The sequence below is a fragment of the Leptonychotes weddellii genome, chromosome 9, assembly GCF_054177405.1.
Source record: "Leptonychotes weddellii isolate Sample4059 chromosome 9, ASM5417740v2, whole genome shotgun sequence".
NCBI classification, from domain to species: Eukaryota; Metazoa; Chordata; class Mammalia; order Carnivora; family Phocidae; genus Leptonychotes; species Leptonychotes weddellii.
In genome coordinates, this window is record NC_138377.1 from 63,921,715 (window position 1) to 63,939,751 (window position 18,037).

The window sequence follows — 18,037 nt, forward strand, 5'->3', positions numbered from 1 at the left end:
ATAAGAATAAAAAAATATATATTTTTTAATTATAATATAATGATTATAATATAACTTTATGATAATTAATTTGAAAATCTTGATTAGAAACTTGATTGATTCTTAGAAAAACATAACTCACCAAAACTGACACAAGAAAATTTGAAAATTTGAAAATATAAGTAGCCCAATGTCTTAAAGAGATAGAATCTGACTTAAAATCTTCTCACAAAGGGGGCACCTGTTGGCTATGTTCTATTTTTTAATCTAGGTGATAGTTACATGAGCACCTGCTCTATAATTGTTCACTAAGATGTACATGTAAATTATAAGCCCTACATGTATGGGTGATCAATTTCACAATGTAAAGAGAAAAGAACACTCCAACAGGTGGAATCACCTAAATGTCCACTGTAGATGGATAAAGAAAACATGATAACTACACGCAGTAGAATATTAATTATCCCTAAAAAAAGAAGGAAATCCTGTCATATGTTATAACATGATGAACCTTGAGGACAGTATGCTGAGTGAAATAAGCTGGTCTCAAAAAGACAAATACTCCACTTATATGAAGTATCTAAAGTAGTCAAACTCAAGAGACAAATAGATCAGTGATGGCCAGAGGTTGTGGGAAGGAGGAAAGGGTAGCTCTTGTTCAATGGGTATGGAGTTTCTGTTTTGCAAACTGAAAAATTCCTAGTGATTATTGCACAATAATCTGCATATGGTTAACACCACTGTTGTGCACACTTAGAAATGGTAGAGATGGTAAATTTTATATTAGTGTGGTTTTGACCACAATATTTTAACCACTGACATAGGGACAAACTCCACACGTTTGCAGCAGATGAGCCATTTCTAAACTGGCTCCTATCCAGCCTCCTCTTCCACCATTCTCGCCGTTTCTCCATTAACTATGCTTCAGTAATACTGAGTGACTTGTAATTCCCCCAGTCACCCACCCTTTCTCTGGCCCTTTTTGGATACGTTGCTACCTCTGTTCAGAAAACATGTCTCAATTTGTCCAATGACAAAATGCAACCCATCCTTGAGATCTCAGATGGAATGAAGCTATCGCTGCCTTCCCAGGGCAGACTTGGGAGCTTCTCTTCCCATACCACAATATCTCTACATCTCTCCCTTGCAGCACTTTGCTCTTTGTGCTGTGGTTATAAGAATACAGACTCATCTTTTTGTATCACCAGAGTCTGGCATCTACTAAATGCCCATCAAACCATTTTTTGACTGATAAAGTGAGTAATGAGTAGCATTTTATCCAGAAACCCAGAGCCTGAGAGGAATAGAGAATTTTGATATCCAGATTGACACAAATATCATCACTGAAAGAACTCATATCTTAGTAAGAGAAAATGAATGGAAGGTTGAGATGAGGGAGATAGTGCCAATCATGTGTCATGTGATTATCAAGGGATTAAGACTGGATAGAAAAGGCCATGAAATCAGGAAGGAGTTGAGCAACTTGAAGAATCCACAGGGGGGCGCCTGGGTGGCTCAGTCAGTAAGCGTCTGCCCTCTGCTCAGGTCATGATCCCAGGGTCCTGGGATCCCCACATAGGGCTCCCTGCTCTGCGGGAAGCCTGCTTCTCCCCCTCCCTCTCCCACTCCCCTTGCTTGTGTTCCTTCTCTTGCTGTGTCTCTCTGTCAAATAAATAAATAAAATCTTTTAAAAATAATCCACAGAAATATGTCCTTCACAGTGTGATTTTTGCATTTAAATGAGAGATGTTTGCCCTAGGAAATGCACTCCTTTCTTCTCCTTATGACAATCCTCTTAGAAGCACTAAAAAATCAGTCCTTCACAGGAGATGTTGTTGCTTAGGTCCCTCCACCATGGCCATATCAATATACCAGCCAAATGTTCAAAATTGTATCAATCAAATATGCCACCTAGGGGAGGAACAAAGTTATTCCTGGATGGCTCTGTAAAGAGATAAGGAAATGCAAGAAGAAGGAGCAACCAAAGGGAAGAATGATTACATGGGAAAACATCCTGGAAGGTTAAATGAAGAGTCCTGAGTAGCACCCCGTCAGTTAATCGAACCCACACATCGGAGAGCATAAAACACACCTTGAGGCTATGCCTCTGTCCCTTGTTGCTGTGCTGGCTCAGAACAGTTGCCGTACCCCATTCTTGGCAGCAACCACAAATCAAACAAACTTCAAGAAGGCACGTGAAAAGGACAGTTGGTACAAACAGGCCTCCTCCAACAGCCCACCAGATAAGAGAAGATCGCCGTTGATAGAATTGATTCTAAGATGCAGAGAGCTATCTCTTGCCAGCCTGGCCAATGCTGATTGCTGATAGACCGCAGCATCACAAGGTTTATGAAAGAAGCATCCCAGATTTCAGGGACTACCCAAACCCTTGGGAAGGGGATGGCTTGAAGACTGTCTAGCATAACTACTGGATAAATTTGGAGGCTATTGAAAGGAGATGAGACAGGGCAGAAAACAACACAAAGCCAACTGTTCTCAGGTCTGCGGTGAGCCTGCAACAGAAGTGAGAAAGTAAAACAAGAGGCTCTCCTGTCATCTCTCACCCTAGAGGGAGTTCTCCCCCGAGACATTAGAATCCACCTCCCGCTCAGCCTTTTACTTCCCTGAACACTTTGTCCTCTAACACCTTCAAACACCAGCACAATTAAAAAAAACAAAATCAGGAGTTCTTCAGGCATAAGACAGAGAGCCCAGAAGTCCTATAACTAAAGACTAAATAGGCCCAACACCTACACCAATGCCTTAATACCCATTCCATTCATGTTTCTCTTGATACAAACAGGTGATCTGAATAGAGATGTGGTAAGAATCATCACTCCTGCATCCTTCTATAATTTGGCGATTGCACTAATACCTGAATGTCTCTATGAATATAATATTGCTCTTAGTTCACTATTTTTGTAGGTAGAGGCCATTCTGGTGTCTCCACTTGGTCTTTTCTACCATAATAGCCCTCACTTCAGGAGTCAGGCAACCATGATGGAGATTCTGCCACTTTGTAATACATCCATCCTACCTCTGCATTCTGGAGCTTGGAAAATAGTCAAAGGTTGATTTGGGAACCACTGAGACCACTGTGAGATGAATGCATGCCAAAACTTTGTTGATCAGTCCATAAGCCCCTCCTCTGACTGGTGATTCCCATGGGCATTTTGGGTCTTTGGGAATTCATATCGGTTCAGATCCAGGGCCCAGTAACAAAAAACAAACAAACAAAGGCATGATCATGTCTCTGATTTTTTTCTCTAATTCATAGTCACTCTGGTAAATGGCCATAGATAGCTTTGAAGAAGGCAAAGAGGAAGATGTACAGAACAATTTTTTGGCTATGTAGCAAGGACCTTCCTCAAAGGCAGTTCACCCTTTTCATTCAAGGAGCTCTGGGTCAGTGAGCTGGTTCAAGTCTGGGAACTAGTTCATGTGCCTTGTGATATTTAAGACCTCTGTTCACCAGACCCAGAATGCTTCTACTTATCCAAATCAACTAAGGCCTTAGTAGTCTATCTATTTCAGCTCAGGGACACCACGATCAACTAGTCAAAGTCATGGACCACTATCTTAATGTCTGCTTCAACTCTGATACTCATTAGAGTAACCAAGCCCACTGCACCTCTGGTAGCCTGGCTTCTCCCACCCTGAGACCCACCACCACCTTGGTACTCAGGGATCCAGGTCCAGTAGCAGCAGACCCCATGGTCACTCCACACTTGTAGCCAATAGCCACTACAGCACTCTCCAAAAATGCCAGTGCTCCCTCTCCCTAATGTATTTTTCACAGCTTTGGTGGAAAGAATGTTCTCTGTGCTCTCCTAGGACACTGGGGTGAGTAAACCAGTCTCACAATAATAAATCTTCTCTACCTTCTGATTTCCCCAAAGCATAGAATACCTTTCTCTATATCAAAGAAGTCTGGCATCTCAACTTCACTTAGTATAGGCCACCTTTGGATCCATATGCCAATCCAGTCAACTAGTCAAATAGTTAGAGCCACCTCGACATGGCTTGATCTAATATGCTGACATTGGCATCTGTATTTAATGCAACCCATCAATAAAGTCAACCTGGCCCAACACCTACACCAATGCCTTTAAGACCCATTCCATTCATGTTTCTCTTGATACAAATTAGCAAAAATCTTGTTTTGTTGTACATTGCAATTCCTTCTGGGTCACATGTCTGGGATCTACTGGGAGTTGAATCTGGCTATAGATCCAGAAGTGATAAAGGTAGTAGGAGGGGGCAGCCAGCAGTCTGCTGCAAAGTAACTACCTCAGGGAATCTCATTACAGATTCTTCAAACAAGGGAAGACTAACCTCCTCAGACCGGAAAAGATGGGCTGCTGTTATGGACAAAGGAGGATTGAAGGAATTAGGGGTTCAAGATCCCAGCTTCATGAGAATATGCCCACATATATTCCCATTCCAATTTTCAGAGTCTCAATGCTTTAATTTCATCTAAGAGACCCTGCCAGTTTGGTGATTCAGGATATGTTCAAACCACCCACAGGATAAAACATTGGTTTGATTTTTAGAAATCTTAGACAGGAAGTTACATGAGAGAAGGGTTTCTTTTATGGCAGAGAAGATTTCTGGACCCTTACTTAGATCATAAGCTTGGAATTGAAAGCCCAAAGCTCATCATGTATTTTTCTTAGGTTCTTTAGTGCACCTAGAAGCAACCATCAACCCCATAATACTCCTTGTTTCCACTAATATGTTCTATGTCACCAATTACTTAATCACCTAAAGTCTGCTTTTGATTACAGATATCTACAGATGATAATTTAATAGGTTTGCTTTGTATGCCATAATGGTTACTTACAACTTACAACTAATATGCTTTACCATTTACAACAGTGCCTTTAAACATATTCAGATAAGAGAACCTGCAATAGATAACCCAAGCCAAGTTACAGAACCTAAGTGTAGGTTCTTCTGAACTCACTTCCAGTGCCAATATCTCTATTATTTATTTTTTTAAAGATTTCATTTATTTATTTGACAGAGAGAGAGACAGTGACAGAGGGAACACAAGCAAGGGGAGTGGGAGTGGGAGAGGGAGAAGCAGGCTTCCTGCTGAGCAGGAGCCCAACGCGGGGCTCGATCCCAGGACCCTGGGATCATGAACTGTGCTGAAGGCAGACGCTTAACGACTGAGCCACCCAGGTGCCCCAATATCTCTATTATTTAGAGTTCAATCAAGGAAAGCAGAACCACTATGAGTAATGTAAAATAAGGGACTTCTTATAAGGATTGCGTCTTATAAAATTGTGGGAACTGGTAGAGTAATCCTCTCTAGATTCTTGTTGTTGTTGTTGTTTTGTTTTTACAGTCTAGGAAAGCAGGGTGATATGTGGAAAGATTATGTGATTGAAGTCAAACAGGTATGTGTTTGACACCTAGTTCTGATATTTATTGGCTTTGAAATCTTGTCAAGGGACTCAAATTCTGTGAGCCTCAGTTTCCTCATCTGTAAAATGAAAACAATAATAGCTCTCAAGGCTGACATGAGAGTGAATGAGATACTTGCAATATATCATATTTCATTGATTCCAAAATGCACAACATTTTACATTTTAACCCCTTTACAACAGGAAAGAATCTTGTAATCGATGGCATGTTATTGTTTAGTCAAAAACAACTTTTCCTGGGGCTCCTGGGTGACTCAGTCGGTTAAGCGTCTGCCTTCGGCCCATGTCATGATCCCAGGCTCCTGGGATCAGCCTGGGTCAGGCTCCCTGCTCAGCGGGGAGCCTGCTTCTCCCTCTCCTTCTGCCCCTCCCCCTGCTCCTCGTGCGCTTACTCACTCTCAAATAAATGAAATAAAATCTTTAAAAAAAAAAAAGAACAACTTTTTCCTTTCTCAATGCACATAAACGAATGAGAGCCCAGAGTAATATCTCAAATAATGACAAGTGCAGATATCATATGGTTATCAAACTAAGTGTGACTCTCAATGCACAAGTGGAAAACCCCAACACCCCCTAGAGAACACAACTGTTCTCCTTTATACATTCCATTCCTTTCTCTGTTTATTGGACTAACTTCATCCCACATCCCTTGTTATTCAGATTAGTGGAATGGAAAAAGTATAAGTTTCAGAATCTGACATATTAAATTTGGATCTTGCTGCTATGTGACATCCTGAGCTTCGCTTGAGTGCTCCATAATTGTGTATAATAATACTTACCCAAAAGGACTATTACAAATGAGATGATGCATGTAAAGTTCTATTAGCACCAAACATATTGTGGGTAGTCAGTAAATTCTCCATTTTTCCTTCTTTCTCTCACTGCCACATTCTGTTCTTCTACTGATTATTTGGATTGAAGAAAGGGCTGCTCTTCTAGATCAGGGGTTGGCAAACTATGGCCCTCAAGCCATATCAGCCCACCACCTGTTTTTAAAATAAAGTTTTATTGGAACACAGTCACACCTATTTTTTTACATCTTATCTATGGCTGCTTTTGTACTACAATAGAGGTGAATAGTTGCCACAGAGACAGTATGACTTGTAAAGCTGAAAACACTCACTAGGTGGCTATTTACAGAAAAAGTTTGCTGATTCCTATTCTAGATTCTTACATCACCTAAACCAACGCCCCTCTGTCGGCAAGGATATGGAGAAAAGGGAACCCTCATGTGCTGTTGGTAGGAACGTAAACCACTGTGGAGAAGAATATGGAGTATTCTCAGAAAATTAAAAATAGAAATACCATATGATCCAGTAATTCCAGGACTGGGTATTTACCCAAAGAAAATGAAAACACTAATTCAAAAAGATATATGTGCCCTTACATTTATTGCAGCATTATTTACAATAGCTAAGATATGGAAGCAACTCAACTGTCCATTGATAGATGAATGGATAAAGAAGATACAGTACACACACACATACACGTGTGCATGTGCAATGGAATATTACACATCCATTAAAAAGGAATGACATCTTGCCATTTGCAACAACATGGATGAACCTAGAGGGTGTTATGCTAAGTGAAATAAGTAATACAGATATAAACAAATACCATATGATTTCACTTATGTGTGAAATCTAAAAAACAAACAAACAAAATGAACAAACAAATAAACAAACGAAAAACAGACTCTGAAATACAGAGAACAAACTGGTGGTTGCCAGAAGGGCAGTGGGTGGGGGAATGGGCAAAACAGGTGAAGGGGATTAAGAAGTACAAACTCCTTATTTATAAAATTTATATTTATATTTTATAGATATATTTTATTTATACATCCCTATATTTTATAAATACTTTCTATTTATACATCCTTATATTTCATAAGTATATTTTACATATATTTATATATTCTTATTCATATTTTATAAAATAAGTAAATAATGGAAATAGAAAGTAGAGCATGGGGAATATGGTAAATAATATTGTAATAACATTGTATGGTAATGGATGGTGAGTACCCTTATCATGGGAAGCACTAAGTAACATATAGAACTGCTGAATCACTACGTTGGACACCTGAAACTAATAGAAGATGATATGTCAACTATACTTCAATAATAAAAAATAAAGGGGCACTTGGGTGGCTCAGTTGGTTGAGGACTCTTGATTTCAACTCAGATCATGATCTTGGGGTCCTGGGATCGAGCCCTGCCTCAGGCTCCACACTCAGCGGGGAGTCTGCTTGAGATTCTCTCTCTCCCTCTCCCTCTGCCATCCCCCCACTCACATGTTTGCTTGCTTTTTCTCTCTCAAATAAATAAATAAATCTTTTTTAAAAATAAAAAATAAAATTTTAATCTACCCCCCATCTGTGTTACTATTCTGCCTCAAGAGAGCTATGTTAGATGGGAAAGGTGCATGCCTCATCCTAGAAAACAGGACTCTTGGGCTCTGACCACAGCCTCAACACCAGCAGAGAGGAGAAGAGGGTTGTAAGAATTTCTGATGAGGAAGATAGCCAGGCCAAAGTGAAAAACAAAAATGTGACTAGGTTGTTTCTGTGGTTTCCAGTCCTCCCCTTTCTTCTACTGCTGGGATTATAAAAGCAGGGGCAAAGGAGGGCAGGAACAGAGGAAGCTCACCATGGACACCATCACTGGGAAAATGCAGGCTCTATTTCTTTTGTTGGCCATTCTCTTCCCTCCTGAAGCTGGAGCTGGTGAGTCTAGGGTGTAACTCCCTGTCAAAGAAGACCTCAAAAGAGGCTACAAGATCCCACTGCAAGTATTCTAGGGGGAAATCTCCAGCTGGAAGAGTCAGACTCTTTCCCTGCAGCTGATGACAGTTTCCCTGAGATGAGAAGTCTTGGGTGGAGAAAGAATCAGAAAACTGGCTTTGACTCCTCCTAAACTGCTTTCTTCAAAATAGCCACCATTCTCATTCCCAGTTCTTGGTGCTTGCTGTCATGCAGAGGAGGTCAGGATAGAGACATGAAGAAATGTTTAGGCGCACATGGGTGGCTCTGTCAGTTAAGCGTCTGTCTGCTTTTGGCTCACTCAGGTCATGATCTCAGGGTCCTGGGATGAGCCCACGTCCGTCCGGCTCCCCACTCAGCAGGGAGTTGGCTTGTCCCTCTCCCTCTGCCTCTCTCCCTGCGCATGCACAGCTCTCTCTCATTCTCTCTCTCTTAAATAAATAAATAAAATCTTGAAAAGAAAAGAAGCGTTTAAATGACAGCTCAGAATCAAGACTAACAATCAAGTTCTGAAAGTAGGCTGAGGGTTGGTTGACAGGGCGGATTGGGGTCAAGAAAGTGAACAATAAGGACACATGGAGGGCTGAGCTCCATAAGAAGTAAGATGGAAGCTCTGTGGGCCCTCAGCTTCCACCTCCTTTTCCTCACCCAGTGCTCTGTCTGAAAGCAAGTGAGCCTCTGTTTAGGGGTTCTCTGTTTGAGAGGAAATTATCAGTGGCGTTGAGTCCAAGCCACGCTCCCACCCCTACATGGCCCTTCTGGAAATGGTCACTGACGAGGGGTATGTTGCCGGCTGTGGTGGGTTTCTCCTAAGTCAAGAGTTCGTGATGATAGCTGCTCATTGTAAAGGAAGGTAAGAAAACTTTGACTTACTCTCTTTTCATGCAAGGAGCTGTAGGAACCAGAGTTACACACAGCTTCAAAGTGGCCTGAGGAGAGATTCTTGTGCCCTGCTCATCTCAAGATGGTCAGTGATGTATATTGCAAGGAACCAGCCCATTTTCATTTGCCATCTCCACCTCCAGAGGCCACCGCCCTCTTCAGGGCAGCTGGGTCACAGCAGGCCAACGCTGGCCCTCTCATCCTGCTGCCGCCTGAGTCTCTCAGTCCCCTGTAGCTGCCAGGGCCTGGCCCTTCCTGAACTGGCTATGATCCCAGGTGGGCACTTCGGTCCCGAGTAAGACGTGAGTTCCTCAGATGGCCCTGCACTGGGGAAGAAGAGAGCCTACTGTCTCCTTGCTCAGAAGGGACCCTTTCTAGGGTAGCAGCGTCTTCTCCTGTTTCTCTCCTCCTTCTCAACAGGAAAATTACTGTCACTCTGGGAGCTCATGACATAAAACAGGAAGAATCCACATGGCAGAAGCTAGAAGTCTCAGAACAAATCATTCACCCAAATTACAACTCGTTCACCAAACTCAATGACATCATGTTACTGAAGGTGCCATTAGCTTTCCGGCCCATCTCCATCCCCCCTTCTTGAACCTTTCTCCTGACCTGTGCATTTCTCATTCTCTCTTCCAAACCATTTCCTTGGAGCCCACCCTCCCACTCCGTGTCATCACTACCCCATTGGGGAACAACTCTTGGCCCTGCCCAGGGAGCCCCTACCTCAGCACACCCCCCACTTTCCCTGGGACTGGAGGTCCATCTCCTCTCCCTCCCTCACAACTACAAACGAGAGCCAAGCTGACCCATGCCGTAGGGACAATCTCCCTGCTCACCTGGTCTACCTTTATTTCACCTGGGAGAATGTGCAGGGCTGCAGGCTGGGGAAGAATGGGAGTGATGGAGCTGGTGTCAGACACTCTGAGGGAGGTGAAGTTGAGACTCATGGACGCCAGGGCCTGCAACCACTATTTCTTTCACAACCATAACTTACAAATCTGTGTGGGCAATCCCAGGAAGATAAGATCAGCATACAAGGTGACCACACACCTCCACTTCCTCCTCACAACGTAGTCCCTGGGAGACAGCATCCTCCTGGGAGGGGGTGGGGTCAGGAAGTCCCCTAGTACAGTGACTAGTGTCTGAGTCTGTGGGTTTTAGCAACCCGGGAACTGGAATCCTCCCTCGGGGTTCCATCCTCACATACTCAAGACCTGCTTCTAACCCTCCCTTCTAGTCTCCTGAACAGGACTCCAGGAGAGAAAGGAAGAAATGGAAGGGACAGGACCTAGGGTTGTGGCTCCATGCCAGAGAGGAATAAGACATTAATCTCCTAACTTAGGATTCCTTGAGGAACCAGGATCCTGATCTGACTCTGGGGTATCTAGGAGCTGGCTAGGGTGTTGATAGAACCAGGATGAGGTGACAGTAGGAAGAGAAGGACATTCCCTGCTCACGATCTGCTTTCTCTAACCCACAGGGGGATTCTGGGGGCCCCCTGTTGTGTGCAGGTGTGGCCCAACATATTGTGTTTTACGGACGTGGAGATGCAAAGCTTTTTTTTCTGTCTTCACTCGAATCTCCCTATATGTCCCTGGATTAATAAAAGCTTAAAGAACATATAGTCATGGAAGCCTGGCCAGCCCGTGTGAGAGTCCCAAAGCCAGAGGCCTCCCTGGGCCGACCCAGGTTCCACAGGGCCTGGCCCCAGCCTGAGCCCCAGGGAGGCTCTTGGAGGCACACAAAGCCCCTGCTGACTGTACCCCCAGTGAACTTCAATAAACATGCCGCCTTCAGCAGGTGCGTGTGACTCTTCTCTCCCACGGAGCTGGTCTGCTCTGACGGAGGAGTCCAGATAGTCCTCTCTAGCTTAAATGAATTGTTCTGGGCTCCTTTCTTGCCAGATTAATAATCGTGCCTCCTGGGCGCCTGGGTGGCTCAGCTGGTTAAGCGACTGCCTTTGGCTCAGGTCATGATCCTGGAGTCCCGGGATCGAGTCCCACATCGGGCTCCCTGCTCAGTGCGGAGTCTGCTTCTCCCTCTGACCCTCCTCCCTCTCATGCTCTCTCTCATTCTCTCTCTCGCAAATAAAAAAAAATAATAATAATCGTGCCTCCTAATTACCCTGTACATTGTGTGGTATTATGGATTATTGAAGAAAATATTTTGATCTGCACATAGGATTTAACATCCAGAGTGATGTTGCACTAATTTACCTTCTTCCCCTTCTATTCTTCCTCCTCCTCCTCCTCTCAATTTTCCTCTTTCCTCAAAACCCGTGTCCCAGCCACTGTGGTTCAGGGCATAGATGTACCAGAGCCAACTCCCCATGACTGTTTCTAGAAATGGCCCCAGGCAGGACTTCTACCTCATCATTATCATCCACTTCTACCACTTCTACCTCATCATTATCATCCCCCTCAATACTGGCTCTGCAGCCGGGGGAGCCTGTGCCAAGGGGGAGGGAAGAAAACTTCCCAAGCAGCAGAGCTCAGGAGGGAGGGGGAGGGATGACCCCTAGGAGTCCTCAGGATGGGTCTGTCTGGCACAGCAGTCAGAACAGAGCCGTATGTGGGGCAGGGCCATTCTAGCTGAGGGGAGAACCCCAAGAATATCAGTGTCAGCCTAGTCTGTGAACTACATCACAGCCACCCAAATTCAACTGTCATTTTCCTCCAGAAATGACACCGTGTCTCAGGTCTTCCAGAAGAAGAATATCTGACTTAGGCCAAGTTCTCCAAAGTTGCCTCCTCCAAGGGACCTGCAACACTCTGAACCCTACGCCACCATCGTCTGAGCGGGGAGAGTACACCACAGCCGCGCCTGCCCGAACGCGGGGAAACAGGGCTTGAACTCCAACTCACTCGCAGGAGCCTGCAATCCAAGGACGTCCAAACATGTCCCACCACAGCCCCTAAGGCCTAAGAAGATAGGCCTGGCCCCGGGCAGGAAAGAGCTACCATGGCTGGACACAGGGAACCCAGCCTCTCCACCTTCCCCACTGCCCACCAGCCCACAGAGCGGGGTTTCCAGCTTTGCCACTGATGAGTACAGATGTAAAATAAAGCAAGCATAATATACAAGACTGATAATAAACTAACTCTCTGTGTACAACAGGCCTAAGTGGGTAAATTGGTGCAGCCACTGTGGAAAACAATAGAGGTGCTTCAGAAAATTAAAAATAGAAATACCCTATGAACCAGTAAATCCACCACTGGGTATTTACCCAAAAAAATGAAAACACTAATATGAAAAGACACATGCACCCCTACGTTTATTGCAGCATTATTTACAGTAGCCAAGATATGGAAACAGCCCAAGTGTCCATCGGTAGATGGATAAATAAAAGAAGATATAGTACACACTCACACACACACACACACACACACACACACACACACACAGAATATTACTCACCCATAAAAAAGAATGAGATCTTGCGACCTGCGACAATATGGATAGACCTAGAGTGTATTATGCTAAGTGTAATAAGTCAGACAGAGAAAGACAAATCCCATCTGATTTCACTTATATGTAGAAGCTAAAAGACAAAATGAACAAACAAACCAAAAAAAGCAGACACAGACCCATAAATACAGAAAGCAAACTGACGGTTGCCAGAGGGGAGTTTGGTGGGGGGATGGGCAAAAGGGGTGAAGGGGAGAAGAGATCCAGGCTCCCAGTCATGGAATGAATAAGTCACGAGGATGAAAGGCACAGCACAGGGAATAAGGGTATTGTAATCACCTTGCCTGGAGACAGATGGCAGCTACACTTGTGAACTTAGCATAATGTATAAACTTGGCAGTTCACTCTGTTGTACATCTGAAATTAATGTAGCATTATGTGTCAACTACACTTCAATTTTTTAAAAAATTCATAAATACAAAAAAAGAGAAAAGTTAGATGGAGCCCCTCAGGCTGAAAGGAAAGGACAATAGAGAGAAACTTGAAGACATATGATGAAATAAAAAGGACTGGGGAAAAGCACTCTAAATACATAAATATAAAAGCAACAGCAAATATTACAGTTTTTATAATTTAAAAGAAAAATTCATAAAAATAATAATAGATCTATGTTAATGGTCACACAATGTATAAAATATAATTTGTGATATATATGTGGTATGAATAAAACATGACTGTGAAAAAAATTTTAATTACCTTTTAAAAAAAGAAAAAAACAGGGGTGCCTGGGTGGCTTGGTCGATTAAGTGGCCGACTTTCAGTTTCAACTCAGGTCATGGTTTCAGGGTCTTGAGATCGAGCCCCGCGTCAGGCTCCTAGAGGAGTCTGCTTGAGATTCTCTCTCTCCCTCTCCCTCAGCCCCTCCCCCGGCACGCTCGCGTGCGCTCTCTCTCTATCTCAAATAAATAAATAAAACCTTTAAAAAAGGAAAGAAAAGAAAAGAGAAAACCTGGAAAGATCTCAAAAATAAAAGAACTTACGCTGGAAATAGTAATTGAAAGATGTGTTTTTGGGGCGCCTGGGTGGCTCAGTCGTTAAGCGTCTGCCTTCGGCTCAGGTCATGGTCCCAGGGTCCTGGGATTGAGCCCCGCATGGAGCCCCGCATCGGGCTCCCTGCTCAGCAGGAAGTCTGCTTCTCCCTCTCCCACTCCCCCTGCTTGTGTTCCCTCTCTCGCTGTGTCTCTCTCTGTCAAATAAATAAATCTTAAAAAAAAAAAAAAAAGATGTGCTTTTTCAGGGCACCTGGATGTCTCAGTCAGTCAAGTGTCTGACTCTTGATTTCAGCTCAGGTCATGATCTCAAGGTCATGAGATCGAGCCCGTCCCTCCCCCCTCCCCAGTGGTCCTTGTTGGGCTTGGAGCTCAGCACAGAGTCCGCTTGAGATTCTCTCTCTCCCTCTGCCCCTCCCCACCTCTTATACGCAGTCTCTCTTTCTCGCTTTCTAAATTAAAAAAATGTGTTTTTTCTTTTAGCCCCAAATCTCCTTTTAAATTTGTATAATTAAATAATAGTTATAAAATATGAAAGACAAGGAACAGGGACGTTATGCATAATGTTTGCTTAGGAGACCAGAGCACTCGCTGAATTGCTGCTAAGGCCCCACCCACTTCTGACCCCTTGCCACAGCACGTTTTCAGGGCATCTTTCCTTCCCAGAAAGCTGGACAACTGGAGACGTGGAGGGAGTGGTCAGGCTACCCTGCCAGCCTGGCCTCCTAGAAGTCTGCAGCCTCTGGAGACCACAGGGAGCTGGACTGAGTCTGCACGCTGAATTGGACCCCAACGGGTTGACGGGCACTGACTCCAAGCATGGCCACCAATGCCAACCAAACAAGCATGCCATGGACCCACGCTGTGGAAAGAGCACTTTGTGGCCCAGCCACACAGAGAAGTTAAGCACAGCATCATCCCTACAGCGTTAGTTCCGCAGGAGGGACAAAAGGGCCCACGGAATGAGCCTGCCTGACTGGCACTGAGAGCAACAGGAGAGTCTCAGCACCACAGGGTCAGCAGGAGAAACCATCCGGATAAAATGGCTTTGCCCAAACAGAAGGGCTCTGGACAGCTGAGGGTGGTACACAGGGGAACGCTGAGGAACCAGCTCCTCCAGAGCCAGGGTTGTGGGAGCCTGGGTCAAAAAGCCCAACAGGAAGATAACTGCCCCTCTGACCCCCCCCCCAAGTGTGAGGCCCTCCCCCGAGAACCTGGGAATTGTCCCTCCTACCCACAGTTCCTCCGGCACCTTCTCCCCTCACGCGGTCCTGCACTGTGTAGGGGGTTGGCATGGGCCCACACTGTAGCAGTTGTCACCCTGAAGAGGGTGGTCATGCAGAAGTCAAGTGAGCCCTTAATCCAATATGGCCCGAGTCCTCATAGCAGGAAAGTCACACACACAGGGAGAAGGCGGGGTGAAAACACACACTGAATGATGCATCTGTGGGCCAAGGAACGCCAAGGATTGCCAGCTATCCCCAAAGCTAGGGAGAGGCACAGGGCGGAGTGCTCCTCACAGCCCTCACAAGAAATCCACACTGCCCACAACTTCATCTCAGACTTCTAGCCTCCAGAACTATGAGCAGATACATTTCTACTGTTTTAAGCCACCTACTTGGTGGTACTTTGTCATGGTAACTCTAGAATACAGGAGTTAAGGCAGAGTTTTAGGAATTTAAAATTTTCTCCAAAAATCACCATTTACTTTATTTTTTAATTTTTTATTTAAATTCAATTTAATTGACATATAATGTATTATTAGTTTAGAGGTAGAATTTAGTGATTCATCAGTTGCATATAACACCCAGAGCTCGTTACTTCAAGTGACCTCCTTAATGCCCATCACCCAGTTACCCCATCCTCCCACTCACCTCCCCACTATTTACTTTAATAAATCTTTTATATTAGGACTGGGCATTAAATTCATAAAAAGCTTTACTATTCCAACATATCAAGAAAAGAATCCGCAGTGAGTGCGATAAAGAGCATATTAAAACATTTTACCATTTAGCATATTAATACCATTTACAGAGTGTAGCTCCAGCCTGCTTCAGAAAATTATTTTGCTCTGTTTTTATTTTTTTACAGTAATTAGAATAACAGGTCCAGGGTTTCACTCCCACCTTGTACTCACAATCTACTGTTCGCTGCTCCTGAGCCCACCCTATGGGCTGCCCTATCTTTCAGGCTCACTGCTGCCACCCGGCAGGAGACCCACCTCAGAGTGAGGCAAGAAAGCCAAAGCCACCTGGGTGCAAAATTTAAGGAGACAGTCGCTTAGGGAGGCTCTTGCAGGACCCTGAGAGCGAGCATCTCCTCAACAGTGTGTCCTATGTGCCTCTCTTGCTGTGCCCTAGTCCCAGCCCTGGCTACCACATTTGAGAGCCTCCTCTCAGTCTCTAGATAGTTCAAATGAATTTTTACTCAAGGTCACTGTCATAAAGGACATTTTTTTCTTAAGATTTTATTTATTTATTTGAGAGAAAGAGAAAGAGCACAAGCAGAGGGAGGGGCAGAGGGAGAAGCAGACTCCCTGTTGAGTGGGGAGCCCAATGCGGGGCTCAACCCCAGAGCCCCAAGATCATGACCTGAGCTGAAGTTAGACGCTTAACCGACTGAGCCAACCAGGTGCCCCAAGGACATTTCTATTCCTCAATACCAGAGTGAGAGCCAGGGTTACAGATGGAGGAAAATTTAGATCCCAAGGAAATACATTTATAAAAAGCTGACCATGGGTGAAGTTGATAATCATTCTGTGGACTTGTAATTCACCCAAAAGATCCGAAAGAAATGTAAGGTGAGTTATACCTCTGCCCTTATAGGTCTGCATGCTCCAGGAGTCAGCATCATATCCATGAAGAGGTCATTTACCCCAAGGCCATACAAAATTTAAGGGCAAGAATTAACTTCTACTGGGGGCACTGTTTTACCTGCTTTGCCTCATTTAATTCTCATGAGACCATATGCAAACAACAACAACAACAACAAAAACCATCTCAATCTAAATGTCGTATCTTATACGAAAATTAATTCAAAATGGATCATAAATTTAAATGTAAAACTATGAAACTTTTAGAAAAAAATAGAAAATCTTCATGATCTGGAGTTAAGCAAAAAATTCTTAGGCATGACACCAAAAGCGCAATCCATAAAAGAAGGTATCAACTTCTTTTGGACTCATCAAAATTTAAAAACCTTTGCACTACGGAAGGTATCTGTTAAGAGAATGAAAGGACAAGCTACAGACTGAAAGAAAAAAGACAAATGACTTTTATCCAGAATGTATAAAGTACTGACAAAACTCACCAGGAGGAAAACAAAACCCCAGTTAAAACATGGGCAAAAGGCATGAGCACACTTCATCCAAGAGTATTTATGGGTGGCAAATAAACACACGAAAATGTTTAACTTCATTAGCCATTAGAAAACTGCAAATTAAAAACACAATGAAACACTACTACACACCTATTAGAATGGCTAAAATTAAAAATACTGAGGGTTGTCTGGGTGGCTCAATTGGTTAAGTGTCTGCCTTCAGCTCTGGTCATGATCCCGGGGTCCTGAGATCAAGCCCCCCCTTCCAGGGTTCCCTGCTCAGCAGGGAGTCTGCTTCTCCCTCTCCCCACCCCTTCCCCTCACTCGTGTGCACACTCTCTCTCGCTCTCTCTCTCTCTAATAAATAAATAATATTTTTTAAAAAAATACTGAAAAACCCAGGGCTTGCATGGATGTGGACCAACACGAGCTCTCATCCATTCCTGGGGGAGTGGAAAATGGTATGGCCACTTTAGAAAATAGTTTGGCGTTCTCTTAGAAAACTAAATATACATTTATTATATGACCTAGAATCCTACGCCTGGCTATGTATCTTACAGAAATGAAAACTTAAGTTCACACAAAAACCTGTCCACAAAGGTTTATAGCAGCTCTATTCATAATTGCAAAAACCTGGACACAGAAGCAGCAGTGAAAACTCTCAAGGACACCAAATGGCCAACAGACACATGAAAAAGTGCTCAACATCACTCGGCATCAGGGAAATCCAAGTCAAAACCTCAATGAGATACCACCTCACACCAGTCAGAATGGCTAAAATTAACAAGTCAGGAAACGACAGATGTTGGCAGGGATGCGGAGAAAGGGGAACCCTCCTACGCTGTTGGTGGGAATGCAAGCTGGTGCAGCCACTGTGGAAAACAGTATGGAGGTTCCTCAAAAAGTTGAAAATATAGCTACCCTACGACTCAGGAATTGCACTACTGGGTATTTACCCCAAAGATACAAATGTAGTGATCCGAAGGGGTACGTGCACCCGGATGTTTATAGCAGCAATGTCCACAATAGCCAAACTATGGAAAGAGCCCAGATGTCCATCAACAGATGAATAGATAAAGAAGATGTGGTGTATATATATACAATGGAATATTATGCAGCCATCAAAAAAAAAAAACAACCGCGATCTTGCCATTTGCAATGACGTGGATGGAATTTCACTTATGCTAAGTGAAATAAGTTAATCA

General features: G+C 43.9%; 1 protein-coding gene and 1 long non-coding RNA gene across 2 annotated transcripts in view; one reads left to right on the forward strand and one right to left on the reverse strand.

Moving 5' to 3' along the window:
- LOC145723463 (uncharacterized) overlaps positions 1 to 18,037 on the reverse strand; it is a 68,305-nt gene that overhangs the window by 47,809 nt on the left and 2,459 nt on the right. The window lies entirely within an intron of this gene.
- LOC102751240 (mast cell protease 1) lies at positions 8,082 to 10,660 on the forward strand. Its single transcript, XM_006739585.2, has 5 exons — positions 8,082 to 8,136; positions 8,875 to 9,025; positions 9,475 to 9,608; positions 9,839 to 10,095; positions 10,538 to 10,660. Exons 1-5 carry the CDS (start codon positions 8,082 to 8,084, stop codon positions 10,658 to 10,660), a joined length of 720 nt encoding a protein of 239 aa, XP_006739648.2.